This window comes from Cheilinus undulatus, linkage group 22, assembly GCF_018320785.1.
Source record: "Cheilinus undulatus linkage group 22, ASM1832078v1, whole genome shotgun sequence".
Lineage (NCBI taxonomy): Eukaryota > Metazoa > Chordata > Actinopteri > Labriformes > Labridae > Cheilinus > Cheilinus undulatus.
In genome coordinates this window covers 24612233-24629797 of record NC_054886.1, presented here as the reverse complement: position 1 = coordinate 24629797, position 17565 = coordinate 24612233, and the positions used below count along the sequence as shown (strand labels likewise).

The window sequence follows — 17565 nt, the reverse complement described above, 5'->3', positions numbered from 1 at the left end:
AAAGTAGAGGTCACTGGTAATGAAGTGTAAGTGTTTCTAATTAAATAAGCTTTATTACATGTATTGCATCTGTAAATCAACTTTTAACATTACAAGTACCCTATTGTTGTTGAACAATTTAAGCCTCTCCCTCCCTTGACCTGTATCGTCATGCTTGGCAGCCGACCTACTTAGCGGGATTTTATTTTGAAGAGCATATCCGGAAGTAGTTTGCTGTGTATTGTTTCAGTTGACGCCGGTCGGTTTAGAGCATCACAACATTGTCTTACTGCTTTGTTCGAGGGACAGAAAGCATCGTATTTCTCTTCGATGAAGGTAAACATTTCAATATTTTATTGTTAAACGAGCATAGAGACGCAGTAATGTCGTCAACAAAGATGTTTTTTGTATCAAACTGCCAAAATCAAACGTTACATCCTCGGCGAGGCTCGTAAACGTTTCATCCACAGGAGCACGCGCTAGTGCTTTCACTGATGAAACAGCACTTTTTAGACGTTGGTATTTTAACGGTTTTTGTGCTTGTGGTACATCGTGTACAGTCGCGTGATATAATGAGAATCCCTGGTATATACGCTGGGGCCTGCTCTGCTCTGTTTACAAACAGTTAACATGTCGGGCGCAGACATTTCATGGCATTTGCAGTGGATTAGCATTATTGAATCAGCCTTGTCTTAAAGCGTTGTCCCTCTTGTCTCGTTCTCTCCATTATCGGTCACCTTGATTGATCTGCCGCCAAGCCAAACCCTTCCGCCCCTCCCGGCCACAGGCCTCATCCATCCATCCACCCATCCATCCATCTACCGGCTGATGTCTTCGTTTGTACCTCAGAACAGACTGACTAGGGATGCAGTAGCATCTAGGGAAATTCATTTGATGATGCTGCTTTACGACGCTTCAGTGTTGATTTATTTGTGCCATGGATATGCGTGGTTTTAAAGGCTTGTGTTGATGTTGGTGCATTGCAGTCGGTGTATGAGGCGGATGGGAGGGGGGGAGGATGGGTGAGGGAAAGAGCGAGACGGACAGAGAGAGAGACGGGTGGAGGGGAGGGCAAGAGGGGAGAACAGGTGCACCTCCTCCATCAAATCAGGAGAGGAGGGAAAGTCACGATGCTGCACAAATGGCTGCTGTGTCCTGCTGCTCCTGCTGCTGCATTGGTTTCAATTACAGCCGTCAATATCAAGACCTGCAGGGCGCATGCTCAGTAAGAAAGTGACTTTCCTGGGCCAGATGTCCCTGCCTGGGAGATGAATGTGCATTTATTGATATGGAGCTAACGAATCATCAACTTGGAAACAACTCTAGTAAAAGTAGAGCAATACTAAATCCTATTTTCATACAATGGTAACAAAATAGAAGCCCTAGGTGTCTAATATTGGGTAATTTCTTGCTTTTAACTGCTAAAATATGCGTGCCAGCTCCTTCACACTGTTATAATGAGTCAAATACAATTGCATCAAAATGTTACACAGCTTTAGTTGTAATTTAAGCATTGCTTTCCCTTTCGATTGATGCAGAATTGAGGTTAAAATGAACTTTTCAATTCTATGAATCATAAAATAACGAAGACTGTATAGTTTTAAGGTTGTAAAACGATTTAATTTTTGTACATTTTGACAACTTAAGTCAGCATATGTCTCAATGCCTCAACTCAAGAATCAATACTGAATGTGATCTAGCAAAAAATAAAACATAGCATCTCTTTGGTCATGATTATTTTGACTCATGTCAACATGATAGGGGTGCATGGTAGTGGACTTTTGCTGATATCCGATATGCGGACAGTTACAATTTACCAACCATTGATACCAATATTTAAATGTACTACAGACCTAAAAATTCAGTTCTTAAACAAACACAATTTAAAGTTTGACTATGTGCAAATTAACTCATTTCAGTCCTTGGACTCACTGTAAAGTGTCAGGAATGATGATGAATAAAGAAAAGACTTCACCAGACATAGGCTAAGTCTGCTGGTCCAGCCTAAAACCCCACTTACTTATTTGTATGTACAGCCAACTTTGCAGCTGATTTAGGCAGATTTCTATAGCCAAAATATCGTTTGTAAACATCTGCAGAATTTTTCCATATCTGTTGGTATCAATAATTCACTTTTTAAGCTAATTTCTGTTGATACTGATATTATGTCTATAATTTTATTGACTCTTCTTAGAGGCCACTGATTAGAATCAGTGTTCTTTAAAAGGTGCAGTAGTATGAAATTGAAGTCACCTCATTTGAAGAAGTATTTGACTTATTTGAGAAAAAAATAAACCCAATTAGTGAATTAGAAAGTAAAATGCTTACTGTGAGGATAAGCTGCCTTTAATGAGAGTTGGGTATCATTTGGGGTTTTTCTACCAGTGCTAAATCAACCTTTTTATGCAGTGCCAAGTCTAAACAGTGTCTGAACCGATACTTTTGAGAGAAATAAACTGTGTTGAAAGTCAGCGCAAGAGTAAAAGCTGTCTGGGTGTTGTAAATGATTCTCAGAAATATCTCTATAAGAGGCCAGTTGAACATGGGAAAAGTAAATCACATACTTCACACATAAATTAAACTAATTCCATGATGTATTTCACGCCTTTCAGTCAGTACGAAAGGTATTGAAATAAAGCATCAGTATGTGTGTTGTAATTAAGTTCCATAGGTATTGGATATGTTGGTACTGGTACCACATTGGTACCTGATTTCAAAACTCATCCCTACTAGGGCTGGGCAGTTAATTGAAAATTAGATTAAATTAAATCACAATATGGCCTGCAGCAATTTTCACATTGCAGAAGGTGCAATATTTCTTTTACCCAAAATTTGTGTCAAAATACCAGTTTCCTTTTTTTTGTTTTGTTTAGTTTTGTTTTGTTTTTTTGCAGCAGAAATGTTATGCATGACAAAAATCCCATTTTCTCTTCAGTTTTTGTTCGTTTTTCTTATTCAGCATGAGAATGGCATAAAATGGGTCACTCCCTTGAATACAAGAGTTCATATCCAATTTGCAATACAAGTCAAAATCATCACAATTAGATATTTTAAATTTTTTTCAGTCCTTCTTTAACCTCATATTGTGTTGGTTAAAATTATTTATTGCTTGTGTTTGTTGGAAATACATAAGATGAGGAAATTAAGAAATAATCGCATATCCAATCACAATATTAGGGGAAAAAAACATCACAATTAGTGTGTTCAGCCCTAATCCCTACTTTTAAAAGTGATGAATAAGCATAAGTTGAAACAGGAAAGGCTTAGGCTACATTGGGTGCTTCTTAACCACCAGGCCCTCTGTGCCCCAGGCTAATAACATTAACTCAAGTTGAGATTCTTCAGGTTTAATATTGATGTTGGCCAATATCGATTCTGTTAACAAGCATCTGCAAATAAGTTAGCGTGATCAGCTAACATTAGCTATCTGTATCCAGCGTCCAATCAATCTATTGCTGGCATCTAGAACTCCTAACTGCTAAGTCAAAGGAGAGGTGTCTTATTAGGTAGAAAAAAGCCACCTGCTGGAATAACAATCAGTTTTCATGGTCTGACAAGAGAAAAAGAAGTATTGAAACAAACATTCTTATTGGCTCAGCTGTGCTTTGTTGATCCTTTCAAACATCTCACACAAACAAAACAGTAAAAACAGTGATTATTTGATGCCATGTGTGTGGTCTCTCACATTGAAAAAATCAGTTAAGATTTGAAGAACCTTTGTGTGTGGCAGGCTTACGTTGTTGTCTTCAGCATCAGTTTCAGGACTAAATTTTGAATTTCTGTTGATATTAATAGACCATCCATCCATCAGTGCTACTTTCTTGTTGTTGTTTGGGTAAAATGTGGGGAAATATTGTTGTTGTGAAACGGTAGCTGTTTGTGTAAGATTTGTGGTGGACTTTGGCCAATTACCTAATAAATAAAATGAAATCAGAAAATTAAAACTGCTCTAAAAAAAGCCTGAAAGGTGAAGCTGTATGGGTCTATATTATATATCCAAGACCACTAGTGGAAGTTAATGAGTATCTAACACAGTAGTGGGCGCTTTTATTATTAGTCAGCTGAATAATTTATTTTTAGATTTAGAGTCATGCTCGAGTAAAAAGTCACTTAAAAAGAGTGTTATGAAATTGTGTCATAAAGAAAGAGAGTGAACCGAGAATAATAGATTGAAGATGCTTTACGTTTTTTGATAACAAACAGTAGTATAATACCAAATTGGACATCTTAATCAGCCACACTGTGGGGTAGATCTCCCTGTGACATTTGATTTTGTAATCACCTGACTCTGACTCAGCATCTCCATAGAAACAGCAGCTCTGTCTCACTTTAATTGGCTGAAGCGATCACCGGCTGCGTCACTTTCAGGCTCGGAGGAATCCTTTGTAATCTGAGCGGGTTTAGACTCTACACACACCACTTTCACACGCACATGCAACCCTCATCAAAGTCTGATGTTATGCAATAATGAAAGGGAAACTATTATCTGGATTTTGATTTCTTTGAAATCATAAAGAGGTACACAGAAAGTCGATCAGGGAGAGCTGCAGCACTTTATCCTTCGGTCAGATCAGGATGCTCCAGCTGCATTAGAGTAGATTAAAGTGTCTGTCATGAATTTAATATTAATGTGTGAACTGATTGAAAATGTGTAGATGTTTCTGTCGTGCTTTTCTTAAAGGTTATTTTTACTGAAATCTGCCTGGTGTCTATGGGACATGATGTGCATGAATTGTGTAAAGCAAGATACATTTCTCATCATGATGAGTGAATCATCATGATGAAACTGTGGAAATAAATTCAGTGTAACCTTCCTCTACACCCTCCCTCTTTAATGCATCTAATTTCCATTTTAAGCGCTGCTCCTCCTCACTTATCTCGTCTGTTTTGGCTTTTTGTTTCATCCGCTTCACTTTGACGTCAGTGACCATGGATAAACACGCTTACGCTAAACTGCTCGTATGTAACTGTGGTTAAAGGTCATAAGCAACACATGCTCAGCATAAACACCTCCTGTCCTGCTGATAAAAATATGAATTTACTCTTTTCATCCCTGTTTTCTGCTTCTCGTCCTCTCCCCTGCAGAGTCTGTGAAACCAGGAAATGTCCACCATGGTGTATCCACGCGAAGAAGCCCTCGAGCGACTTAGCCAGGATGAGATCGTGCTCAACACCAAGGCCGTCATGCAGGGCCTGGAGACGCTGCGCGGCGAACACGCCCAGCTCCTTAACTCCCTGCTGGACTGTACACAGCCGCCCGTCGCTCAGGAGAAATCAGGACTGCTGCGTAAGAGTTTGGAGGCCATCGAGCTGGGACTGGGAGAGGCACAGGTCAGAGACTCGGGACAGGTCAAACAACAGGACCGTAGTCCATTATTTCAACATCAATAACAAGCCTTAATAAAATTTATTATAAGATTTGGTCCTTTTAAGATAACAAAGCAGCTTATAGTATGAAGATTCAAAAGAATAAGCTCTATTTTTTCTTATGATAATTAAAACTTTGTTGTTTTTTGGGGGGGAGCATCATTTCCCAGATTTTATTCAGTTTTCATGGTTAATGTGGAAGTGAAGTAGTGATTTTTGGGTTTTTACTTTAAAATAACAAGCCTTAAGTGTGTTTTTTTGAGGAGATTTATTCCTGTTTTTGTTCTCATCCTCTAAAATAAGAAGTCTGTCATGGATTAATCAAAAACGAAGCCCTGTTTTGTTCTTTTACGCAAAAAATATCAAGCCTTTTTTTAAGTTATTTCAAAGAAATTGCCCTGTCTGTAAAATCAAGTAAACTAGGTTGTCGTTCCCACAGGTGATCATCGCCCTATCGGGCCACCTGAGCGCCGTGGAGTCAGAGAAGCAGAAGCTGCGCGCTCAGGTGCGTCGGCTCTGCCAGGAGAACCAGTGGCTGCGAGACGAGCTGGCGGGGACGCAGCACAAACTGCAGCGCAGTGAGCAGAGCGTGGCCCAGCTGGAGGAGGAGAAGAAGCACCTGGAGTTCATGAACCAGATCAAGAAGTTCGACGATGACGTCTCACCCTCCGAGGAGAAGAGCCAGAGCTCCGGAGGGGGAGGCAGCGGCGGGGGTGCGGGAGATGCTTCAAAGGACAGTCTGGACGACCTGTTCCCCAACGACGATGACCAGGGTCCAGGTATGACATCAGCAGAGGTGATTACGCCGCAGACAGGCCTGAGCTCTACTCGGGGAGATGAAGCTGCAAAGTCACAGTGACTCTTACAAATTTAATAATAAATAATTTTTCCAGTCGGCTCGTTAAGCTTTTCTCCCCATTAGCCACACAGTAAGTGCTCCGCTACTTAGCTTCTGGTCTCTTCAATAATTAAAAGCTCTTAAACGCCACTCCCAAGTTCTGTCTCCTAGCTTTCTTTATGCTGCCTCTCCAGTCCACAGCACATTAATCTGTGGTGTAAAAATAGATGGTAAGGCAAGGCAAGTTTATTCAGAAAGCACCAATAAGTCATGGAGCATTTTTAAGTGCTCTGCAGAGTTATAAACAGAAAACAAGGGACATACAGAGCATAATAGAATACAGACATTAAATTCAGAATATATTAAAGGAGACCTGTATTTAACTCCGTACATTTAAAGTTACAACGTAAGATGGTCATACCAAACCTTGGCAGAGTTTGAAAACATGAACTACAGGTGTGTTTGTGTAATCCCTGGATTTGTTTTCCTGTTTCAATGAACAGCTGTTTCTGAGTTAGTCCAGCCTGACATCACATTGAACTAAATATCGCATTATTTCCTCTCTGACCCAATGCTCCTTCTAGGACAGAATTTGGAAAAAAGTACCTTTGGTAGAGGCTGAAATACAGATTTTTTATGGATGCCAGTCAAAGATAAATAAGGATTTTTTAGCTTGAAAATATGCAAAGCTACCTGCCATAAATTCTAGATTTTTTACACAGATTTTTTCAAAGTGAAATATTTCAGGAGTTAACAGATATATAGGGTCAGGATGACTGTTACAGATGCATATCAGGATGTTTAGATATCTTCCCCTGTGTTTTGCAGCCCAGCCCAGCGGCGAGGTGGCCGCCCAGCAGGGAGGCTACGAGATCCCAGCCCGCCTCAGGACGCTGCACAACCTGGTGATCCAGTACGCCTCTCAGGGCAGGTATGAGGTGGCCGTGCCTCTCTGCAAACAAGCACTGGAGGACCTGGAGAAAACATCCGGACACGACCACCCCGATGTGGCCACCATGCTGAACATCCTGGCCCTCGTCTACAGGTAGGGGATGAAGAGAAGACGATGTGTGATTTATAGGTGTAATGTAATTAAAGGGAAGAAAAAGTGAAAAATGTCGTTCTATCTGCCCTGCAGGGATCAGAATAAATACAAAGAGGCTGCTCACCTCCTGAACGACGCCCTGGCCATCAGAGAAAAGACTCTGGGGAAGGACCATCCAGCTGTGGCTGCCACCCTCAACAACCTGGCTGTTCTGTACGGAAAGAGAGGAAAATACAAAGAGGCAGAACCTCTGTGTAAGAGAGCACTGGAGATCAGAGAGAAGGTAGAAGCGAATTCCTGTTGTACCTTTAAACGTTTCCTGCTGAGATTGTACTGATTAAGTGTGTAAATGTGTGTGCAGGTGTTGGGGAAGTATCACCCAGATGTAGCCAAGCAGCTGAACAACCTGGCCCTGCTGTGCCAGAACCAGGGCAAGTACGATGAGGTTGAGTACTACTACAGACGGGCTCTAGAGATCTACGAGTCCAAACTGGGAGCTGATGACCCCAACGTGGCCAAGACCAAAAATAATTTGGTGGGTTTACGTGTTTTCTTCTCTGATTTCTAAATATGTAATAAATGAGGAGGTTTTTTTTCTTTTTTTCATCAGTTTGGACCAGTGGTTCCCAACCCTTTTTTCTCTGGGGGCACCCTACTTGTAGCCAAAAAAAGCTGAGCTCAGTTTGTGAGGACAGCCTGATCTAGGCCGATTTACTCATGTTTCAGCGTTCTTCCATTTCTTGATGATGGATTTAAATGGGGGCTGTTCAGGGCCTTGGAAATTTTATTGTATCCATCCCCTGACTTATCTATACTTACCCATAACCTTTTGTTTTTATGGTGTAATCAGGACTTGACATTTACACCCGCCAACTAGCCAAACGTGGGTGGATTTCAGCCGTGGCAGGTGCCAGATTGCATATCTGATTTTTTAAAATTAAGTTAATGAACAGCCAGTGTTTTGATAGTATAAACGTAATATCTATGAAAGAGGGAAATGGAGCATATGTTTTGTCTCATACCAGACATACCCAATTTGGCATATACACATAGTTTCCTAACAACAAAACTGTGGCTAGTGGAAGTGCTTAGTGGCTAGTAACTTTGCAAAAACAAGTAGCCACAGTGGCCAGTGAGCAAAAAAGTTAACATCAAGCCCTGGGTGTAATGGTAGCCAGGAATACTGATTGACCAGTAACTGGACCTTCCAAACACAGGTGTCTTCATAATACAGTCACATTTTTTACAAAAAAGGCCAAATATATTGACCATGATTGGTTAATAAATTCGATAAAAGCATACATCCAAGGGATGAATACTTTTAATATGCACTGTATATTTAGAAAAATGGAGTGCATACATTGCATCTCGTAGTCTCACAGGACTTTTGACTACTGTTGCACATTTCATGGGTAGTACTGCACATGAAATGCCATCTTAAAGACTATAACACAGGAGATGCTACCTCACCAAAAGTAATGTGAGTCAAGTGTACTTAGATTCCAGCCCTGGTCCCTAATGTGAAAACCACCCTAAAGAGTGGGATCATTTTCCCTCTGATTCACACCATAAAAAGGCAGTTAAGTTTAAGACGGTAAAACTTTGGTTTTCCAAAGGTCACGCCCACTTCTTTCATGAACTCTTTGGTTCAAATGCATGACTAAAGGTTTGTGTTCTTCTCAGGCTACATGCTACCTGAAACAGGGGAAGTTCAAAGATGCAGAAGCCCTCTACAAAGAGATTCTGACCAGGGCACACGAGAAGGAGTTTGGATCAGTTAACAGTGAGTAGAGCTGACACAGCACATGGCACAATTATAAAATGCTGGGTCATTTTATAATTAGAGAACTTTTTAGATTTTTCTTTTTTAGCTGTGCTCTGTGCTCTTCTATTTAGTTAATCATCCATTATTCTAATAATAATTTCATCTGCTTGGGTAAATTCCAAGGGTACAGATGTGAAAAGTTTTGTGGGTTTTTTTACTCTTCTGATCAGTAAATGAAATACTTTTGATAAAAATCACTGATTGGCATCTTTTTTCAGAGAATCAGTCTTCCAAACAGATAATTTAACACAAAAACAATCAATACTTTCAATCACAAAGAGTGTTCAGGATCCTGCTTTTCTTTTTTTGGGGTGTTACTGCTCTGTTATTTTGTTACGCCACAGTGAAAAACAAAAAGGCAGCGGATAAATTTATCCAAAATTTGTCGTGTTTTTTTGGATTTCCATTTGTTATTTGTCCACACTCTGATCCCTGCGCTCAGCCTCAGCCTTCTCAGCGGGTCACAGGATTATTTTCATGCTGCTGGAGCGTGTGGAGCAGCTTAATGCCCATGTTCCCGTCCCGCTGCAGATAAGCCCATCAAACCCCGATGGGTCACATGTTCGGCACGAGACGCCGCAATGGCAGGAATCTGGCTCCAAACAATTTGATGAAACCAACGGTGTGGTGTTAAAATAGTCTGCTTTTACACAACTGTAGGTTGGTTTGTCTTTTGTTGTTCATTTTCTCTTTTTTTCCCGTTGGTCTCCTCTGCAGCTTTTCATCAGTGTTGTCAGCATTTATGATTACCTCCTGTCTTTTTTGTTTTTGCAGACGACAACAAGCCAATCTGGATGCACGCCGAGGAGAGAGAGGAGAGCAAGGTCAGTCCTTTAGTTTGACCTTTTCCAACAATACGATCTACTGGCAGGATGCTTATTACTCAGATGGACCTGGAAAGGATAATAAACATGATGGAGAACAGCAGCCTGAATAAATGACATTAGAGACACTTTGAAGAGACTCTAATAAGATTACTCCTCATAGTTTCTCTCTCATTCTTCTTTCTCAGGGGAACCGCAAAGACTCCGGCCCGTATGTGGAGTATGGGAGCTGGTACAAGGCCTGTAAGGTGGACAGGTGGGACAAACTTTATACCGGTATGAAGACGACCTATTTCTGTGTTCAAATGCTGCACGTAGGATTCTTAATTTTAACAAGTGTTCTTATTTATTGTAGTTTTACAGTTTAAAAAAGTCCATAAATTGGTGTTTTACTTAAAAAAGAGGAATGCAAAGAATATATAAAGAATCATACAATTTAGATCAGATTTATATAGAATAAATACTTTAAATCATAAAAAACATGCTGTAAATACGAGTCGTTGATGGCTGCAGAAGTCTCTGCATCTTCCAAGTCTCAAAGCGTCACTTGCACCAAAGCTTTCTTCTTCTTTTGTTATGTAATGATAGTTTGCAAACCACTTACACATGAACCACAGCCACCACATGGCAGCAGTACCCCATTGCAACCAGGCATTTGTAAACCAATGTAAAAATCACTATTTTCATATGATATAAACGTTGCATGAACTAAAATAACTCCTTCACTTTTTTTCAATTTTGTTATGTTGTAGCCTGATGCTACAGTCTTTGAAATTTCTGTCATTAATCTAAAATCAGTAAACCGTCATGATAAAGTGAAAACAGAATTTTAGAAATTCAAGTTACTCACATTTCTCTGGATCTTTGCTGAGATGTTTCTACATCTTGACTGGAGTCCACCTCTCTATAGAAGGCCTCACAGCTGACAATGCTTATCAGAGCTAAAAGCAAGCCATGAGGTCAAAGGAACTGCCTGCAGAGCTCAAAGACAGGATTGTTGACGGGCACAGATCTTGGGAAGGCTACAAAAAAGTTCTGCTGCTCTGAAGTTTCCCAAGAGCACAGCAGCCCCCATAATTCTCAATTGGGAGAGGTTCAGCACAACCAGGACATTTCAGTGAGCTGGTTACCCAGCCAAAATGAGCAACTGGGGGAGAAGGGCCTTGGTTAGAGAGGTGACCAAGAACCTGATGGTGACTCTGATTGAGCTCCAGAGATCCTGTGTGGAGATGGGACAAAGTTCCAGAAGGACAACCATCACTGCAGCCCTCCACTGATCTAGGTTTTATGACAGAGTGGCTAGAGGAAGGCCTATCCTCAGTGTGAAACACATGAAAGCCGCTCAGATTTTGCAGGAAACTCAACATTAAAGCCAAGCAGGCTTTTATGTTGAGTATCAGGCTGTAACATAAGAAGCATGAAAAAAGTGAAGGGGATCTGGATACTTTCTGAAAGTACTGTTTACAAAGCAGGTTATGGTTAACTCAGGCTTTGTAGGGGCATTGCGATGGTGCTGCTGAGGTGTGAACTCTGCTTCTTCAACCTTCTTAAAACAAGTGATTCACGAGTTAAAACACCTTTTAAGGTTGTTTATGGTGTTGATGGGAATTACTGTAATTTTTTGATGAACCAAGTCATTCCACTGCTGCACACAGCTTGTGTCAAAGCCTCATACATAAAACAAGAATTAAACTCCAAATAAAAAAAATAATATTTCTATGTTTTTTCTCTGTTCCTCAGCCCAACAGTGAACACCACCCTGAAGAGTCTGGGGGCTTTGTACCGTCGTCAGGGCAAACTGGAGGCTGCAGAGACGCTGGAGGAGTGCGCCAGCAAGACACGCAAACAGGTACAATAGACACAGACAGAGCTGAGTTACAGCTGTTAGATTAGACGCCTCAGCTCTCTGGTCACTTAAGGATCCTGATTAGTTCAATGTCACTCTCCTGCTAGGATTTAAAACCATGATGCCAAAGTGATTTAAGATCTCATGTTGAAGTTTATGTGCGTCAAGATCACAGCTTGAAGAAGCTTTAATTTTCTCTAGCCCCTTTAATCACAAGTCTTTTTCTCTGTTTCTTGCTCTTCCTCTCTCAGGGTATCGATGCCATCAACCAGAGTAAGGTGGTGGAGCTGCTGAAGGACGGAGGAGCCGGAGGGGCAGACAGACGACACAGCAGAGAGGGAATCAACGGACCGGGGGGACAGAGGGGAGAGAATGAGGGAGACGACTCTGCAGAGTGGAACGGGGTCAGTTCATCCACACCAGCACACTCTTAATTAAGTTCCTTATATAGAGTCTGTCATGCGAGATCAACACCGGTCAGTCACGCCTCAATAAGAAGTCCACATTGACTAAGTTTCATGTTTGGTTTTGGTTCAACAGGATGGTAACGGGTCTCTGCGTCGCAGCGGCTCCTTCGGGAAGATCCGTGATGCCCTGAGGAGGAGCAGCGAGATGTTGGTGAAGAAGCTGCAGGGCAGCGGTCCACAAGAACCCCGAAACCCAGGGTAACAAAACTTTTTCTTGTTGTCAGCATGGAGGTTGGTTTACAGTTTTATTTTTCCTTCATTGACTTTTGTGTTGGTAAATAATTACGTCAGATCATCACAAAGGGGGATTTGAACACTGACTTTGAGTCTCTGGCTTTTTAATGAGGTTTTAGTGTTTAAATTCATCCAGACTGCTTTTGCACCTGGCTGAACCCTCCCAGAGGTCCTAGCTAAGGAGGCGAACAGACCCACATCATATGCAAAAGAAGCAGAGATGCAAATAAGTTGTTTATACTAAAATGGGCTTTGAGTTGTGATTTGCATCTCTGTGTAAAAGTAGATTCTGAGCATCCTCACTGCAAATGAGTCTCTTTTTGAATGAGACAGCATCCTTTTTGTCAGGGCCTTTTCAAACCTGGTTATACCCCCGAAGACTGCGGACGGTTTCCAGAGCCCTGGGACATCCACAGTACAGTATAAACAGGGCTGATTTAGCCTAGTAGCTCAGATAGTAGAGCTGATCCATGTATTCAGAGGCTGCAGCTCATGAAGCATCGACTGCTGGTTTGACTTCAGGCCTTCGTCCCTTGATGTACTCTACCTCACTCTCTCCTTAACACACTGTCTGAATCCCATGGCTAAGGGAAGAAAGGGATGAAAAATAATCCAAGTAAAGATCTGAATCAGCATTAGGTTGTTGTGTTATAATGTCATGCCTAATTTGCTTATTTTGAATGGTTAAGGCTTATCGTTTTATTGTCTTTGTTGCAGAATGAAGAGAGCCAGCTCACTCAACTTCCTCAACAAGAGCACCGAGGAGACCACACAGGTACTACTGATTATCCCTCACAGCTCTGCACATTTTTTAACTAGGCCGTCGTCCTGCTCTGTTGAACTCTACCTGTCTGTCTTTAGGACGCCAACTCCGGATTCTCAGAGTGCAGGGGACTGAGCGCCAGCAACGTTGACCTATCCAGACGCAGCTCCCTGATCGGCTAGACGGCGGGACTGGGCAGAAAAAGAGCACGCCCAATGAGGAGAGGCTGTTTGCAGCTGGGTTTGATCCAACAAACACACCTTAAAGCTCAAACACCTTCACCTGCAGCATATTTTTTTAAAGACCACTGAAAATAGAAGCACTAAACATCATCTTATCCACATGATCGCTGCTGCTTCGCTGTACAAACCGCCTCCCTCCATCACAACAGAATATTTAGATACACACTTATCAGCATGCTGCTTTATAGAAAGTGGAATGTCTGCACCTGAACGCCTCATGTTTTTGACTCATAGCACTGTAGCGACGCGTCGTAGCCACATCGTGATGAGTCCGTCTCTTAGATCCACACGTGCAGACGCTCAGAGAGAAGCATCACTCTGTATATTCCACCTGTAGCATGAAGAATTAGCTGATGCTAACCACATATTGGATCCATATCATAGCTGGTTGAAAACGGTATGATTGATTTTATCAAACAGAAAACAAGCAGTCTTTGAGGATAGCACTGAACGTTTAAACCTCACTTTTGCCTTCTTGTTTTTATGTATATACAGTTTTAAATTATTATTTCATATTACATTCTTTGTATATAGTGCACATGTTTCTTTTTGTTTACACTCTACGGGGTAAAAGACGGCCTCAGATTGATGTTTTTCAAGAGGGAGGAGAGAGCAGGGAGAAAGAGAAAAGAAAGGAAATGTTCAAAAATGCTGGTACATGTCTTACCTCAGTCACTGGAATCATTCTGTCTGGACCAAGTAATGCACTTTGAGCATAGTAGTACTGTTTCTGATCGCTTAAATATCCACCGTTCATATCAATGCCAGGACTGAGAGTCTGAGTAAAAAGCTGGAGAAGTTAACTTTGAAATAAAGCCACATATCACTGTTCAAACCCAGCCTTTCCCCATTACAGCGAATCAAATTAAACACCTTTAGGTACGATTTGCAATGAAAACCGTCGCATTTTCAGGCTTTTACCAATCAGTAACAAGTCTGGATCTAATAAAGTAAAATGCTGTGATAGAAATGTTTAAATGTGATTTGTTTACAATCATTAAATCAATAAAAGATACTACCTTAATCAATGATTTAAAGCTGATGCAGTGCATTAGCTACATATCATTTCTTGCTTTTTACCTCTTAATTTTTGCAGAATGTGTAAAGAAATCCATGTTTTGTTTTTCCATGCTGACCTATCAGACGTCATCAGTCATAATCAAACAATCACAGAAATCCGACTGATGATAGATTCATCTCTGTGAATGTCATCCCACTGATGCTTTTCCTGCTCCAGCTCTGAGCTTTTTATTTAAAAAGACACTGCAAGATGATCATTTGAATGTTGAATTTTGTCTTCTGTCGAGTCATTGACACTGGAGTCTTTTTTGTTGTTTTGTTTGCAATTCAGGAGCGAAACTCCACCAAAATGTCACCAATACCAAGAGAAGTGTCCGCAGAATGTACATGTCATGTGGCGATCAGACTCGGTGATACGCGACTCAAACTGTCAAAGAACCACCGTTTTCTTTGCTTTCTCTGTAAGTTGTTCTCAAGCTTACTCTTAAACTTTTTAAAGCAAAAAAGCCAGAAAAAGTCGGTACTTTGCAGCTTGATCCATAAATGATGAGACGCCGGTTTCTAATGAAGGCATTTGATCAACGATGGTGCGTGCACACCTTCACAGCTATGCCGAATGAAGCTGAAGTCGCCTCGTTAAAATCAGCCCACTGAGTTGCATCGCTGAGTCTGAAAAAGTGCTAACTCTTCTATCAGCTTGTGAATGTGCAAGATGGCACCAGTCTTAGATTGTGGAATAACAAAGGAGTAAAGTATGTTTAAAAAAAGAAAGACTTGGAAAGTTTTCTGCAGAAGGAAATGTGCTTTAAGTGTCGTTCGCAGCAAATAATGTACAGAATTATACAACCTTTATATGTATGTTTACTGTATGTCACTTAGAATAATGGGAAATTTCTCCATACACTATCTCAGAATCATATAGTTGTGTATAAAATGCCTAGAAGCTACTTTTTCCAATTCCCACTGTTTTAGTCAATCCTTTAATCAGCCACCTCTTCCACCCTGGTGATTTTTTTCTGCAACTTCTCACATGGTGTTCATAACAAACTCCATAAGTTCTCAGAAATTTACAAAATAAAACCAGAGAGAGCTTGATAAGATGTAAATGTTGATTTAAGGTTTCAAACCTGACATTTCAAGATAAATGGATCTTTTGTCTGTTCTGTTCAGATATTTATAGAGTATTTAATGTTGCCGGAGTTTGTAATCATCTACTGCTGATGATCAGAGAGATCTTATTGTGAAGGGGCCAACCTAATGTGTATTTTATGGAAGCTTCAATAAAATCAAACTCCACTTTTCAACCTGATTCTGTGTCTCGTATATTTTCATCCACATCGGAAATGACCACCCTCTCGGCTGCTTTGACCCATTTCAAAGTCAAATGTGTGTGAGTGTTCACAGCCACCTAGGGTGGGAGGTGTTAACCCCGTACGCAGCAGTGTGAGATGAGAGTCTCTATTTGTAACTTCCTGTCTCATTGCAAAAAGGAAACTAAACCCACTAGAGAGGCAGCGAGACAGTCAGACATCGATCAGCTGTTGCATCATTGAGACCATTGTGTCAGCGAGGAGGTTGAATGAACCGGGACTAAAGGTAAGATCATATCCTAGAAGTAGATTCAGGTTTGGGAGGGAACTTTGAAGAAATGGTCTCATCATGCAGCATCCTGATCATAAAAGCATACATGTGATGTATGCTTTTATGATCAGGATGCTGCATGATAAAAGCATACATGTGATGTTTATATGGCAGCCCAAGGATGTCATGCCACACATTTGATCTGTTTTGTTTTATTTACAAGGGTTTTTGAGATCTTGGCTTAAGTTGTGACAAGCTAGCTTCTGAAAATCTTGAAGAAAAAGCCAAAATCAACCCGTAACCTCAGAAAGTGGAGTAAAACTAAATGTCTGGATTCTTAGGGCTTCTGTAAAAAAATTTTTGATACATATAGTTTTATTATCCCCGACGTTCAATAATTCTTCTTGCTGTGGAATATCAAACAGGTTCAGATGTGAAAGTATACCTGAATATAAAGTTTTTTGCAGATGATGTCATGCAGCAGTGGAGAACTCCCATTGGGGGGCAAGTAGTGATTTCTGCATGGAGAAACTACCAAAAGGCCATGTTTTGAGCTGTTTATGATGATGCATTCAAAGTGCGGGAGCTTTCTTAGTTCTCAAGCTGCTTTTGTGTCCTGAAAGAAGTGAAACATTCACAAAAAAAAAATAAAAAATTATAAATAACTTGTGGAGAAACGGCAGCAGCCAGGAATATAAAAAGTCTACGTCTAATGCCTGGACAAGCAGTGTAGCACAATAAATCTTTGTTTATTTCACAACTGTTGGTTAATCAGTATTCTTAGCTACCATTACACCATGAAGACAAAAGAACACTCCACAAAATGTTGACATTTGGACTCTAAATATAGAAACTTTGTGAACAAAGAGGCAAAACAAACACATTAGAAAAGCACATCATTACAGGAGGATTTGCATGCACGCATCTTATTTTACTCCATTTTCCTGAAAAAGCATGGGAGTTTGGTAATTTCTCTAAGAATTACCTTGACATCTTGGGTAAACCAGTTTTATGTCCTAACAAAAGGGAGATAAGTAGGTAGAAATCTTGAGAAAAAAACTGAAGTTTATGCTGAATCATAGGAAAACCTAAAAAATATATGTATGAAATTGCTGTATGTCCACTTAGGGCTTCTGTAGATGAGTTTTTGTCACATTTTTCCCCCTGGCACACACATTCGCGACACAACAGTTGAGAACCACTTGGGTGTTCAAAGTTTGGGATAGTGAGCCCCCCCCTAGAAAGAATAATTTATTCCATGGTCCCCACCCTCATAAAAAAAATAACATTTATATCATCTTAAAACATTTTAATCAGGCAGTAGCTCAGAACTAGACTCCTCTTGACTCTTGTCTCCCTAGATCTGCCTAGATGGCTCTAGACACTAAAAGTTCTGCAGGACTTGTGATACTGATTGCCTCCACACAGGTAAATCTGTTAAACTGTGGTAAAAAAAAATCACTATTGTAGGATCGTATGTACAACATAGACTTTTGCCTCATTTTTTTCCAGCCACACATAAGAAACCCACTAA

The 17565-nt window shown here is 40.7% G+C and overlaps 1 protein-coding gene across 1 annotated transcript; it reads left to right on the top strand.

Annotated features, from left to right (window-relative positions):
* Window positions 1–230: 230 nt before the first annotated feature.
* Window positions 231–15739, top strand: klc2 (kinesin light chain 2). Its single transcript, XM_041779813.1, has 14 exons — window positions 231–315; window positions 5065–5310; window positions 5786–6125; window positions 7013–7229; window positions 7323–7512; window positions 7591–7764; window positions 8913–9012; window positions 9829–9878; window positions 10067–10134; window positions 11619–11727; window positions 11976–12128; window positions 12265–12389; window positions 13143–13200; window positions 13287–15739. The coding sequence occupies exons 2-14, from the start codon at window positions 5083–5085 to the stop codon at window positions 13368–13370; spliced, it is 1896 nt and encodes a 631-aa protein (XP_041635747.1). The 5' UTR covers window positions 231–315; window positions 5065–5082; the 3' UTR covers window positions 13371–15739.
* The last annotated feature ends 1826 nt before the right edge of the window (window positions 15740–17565 follow it).

Excerpts from the sequence above, each read along its gene's own strand:
- klc2 (XM_041779813.1), top strand. The coding sequence starts at position 5,083 with ATGTCCACCATGGTGTATCCACGCGAAGAAGCCCTCGAGCGACTTAGC. Across the intron at positions 5,311-5,785 it reads TGGGACTGGGAGAGGCACAG|GTGATCATCGCCCTATCGGG; the intron begins GTCAGAGACTCG and ends TCGTTCCCACAG. Across the intron at positions 12,390-13,142 it reads CAAGAACCCCGAAACCCAGG|AATGAAGAGAGCCAGCTCAC; the intron begins GTAACAAAACTT and ends TCTTTGTTGCAG.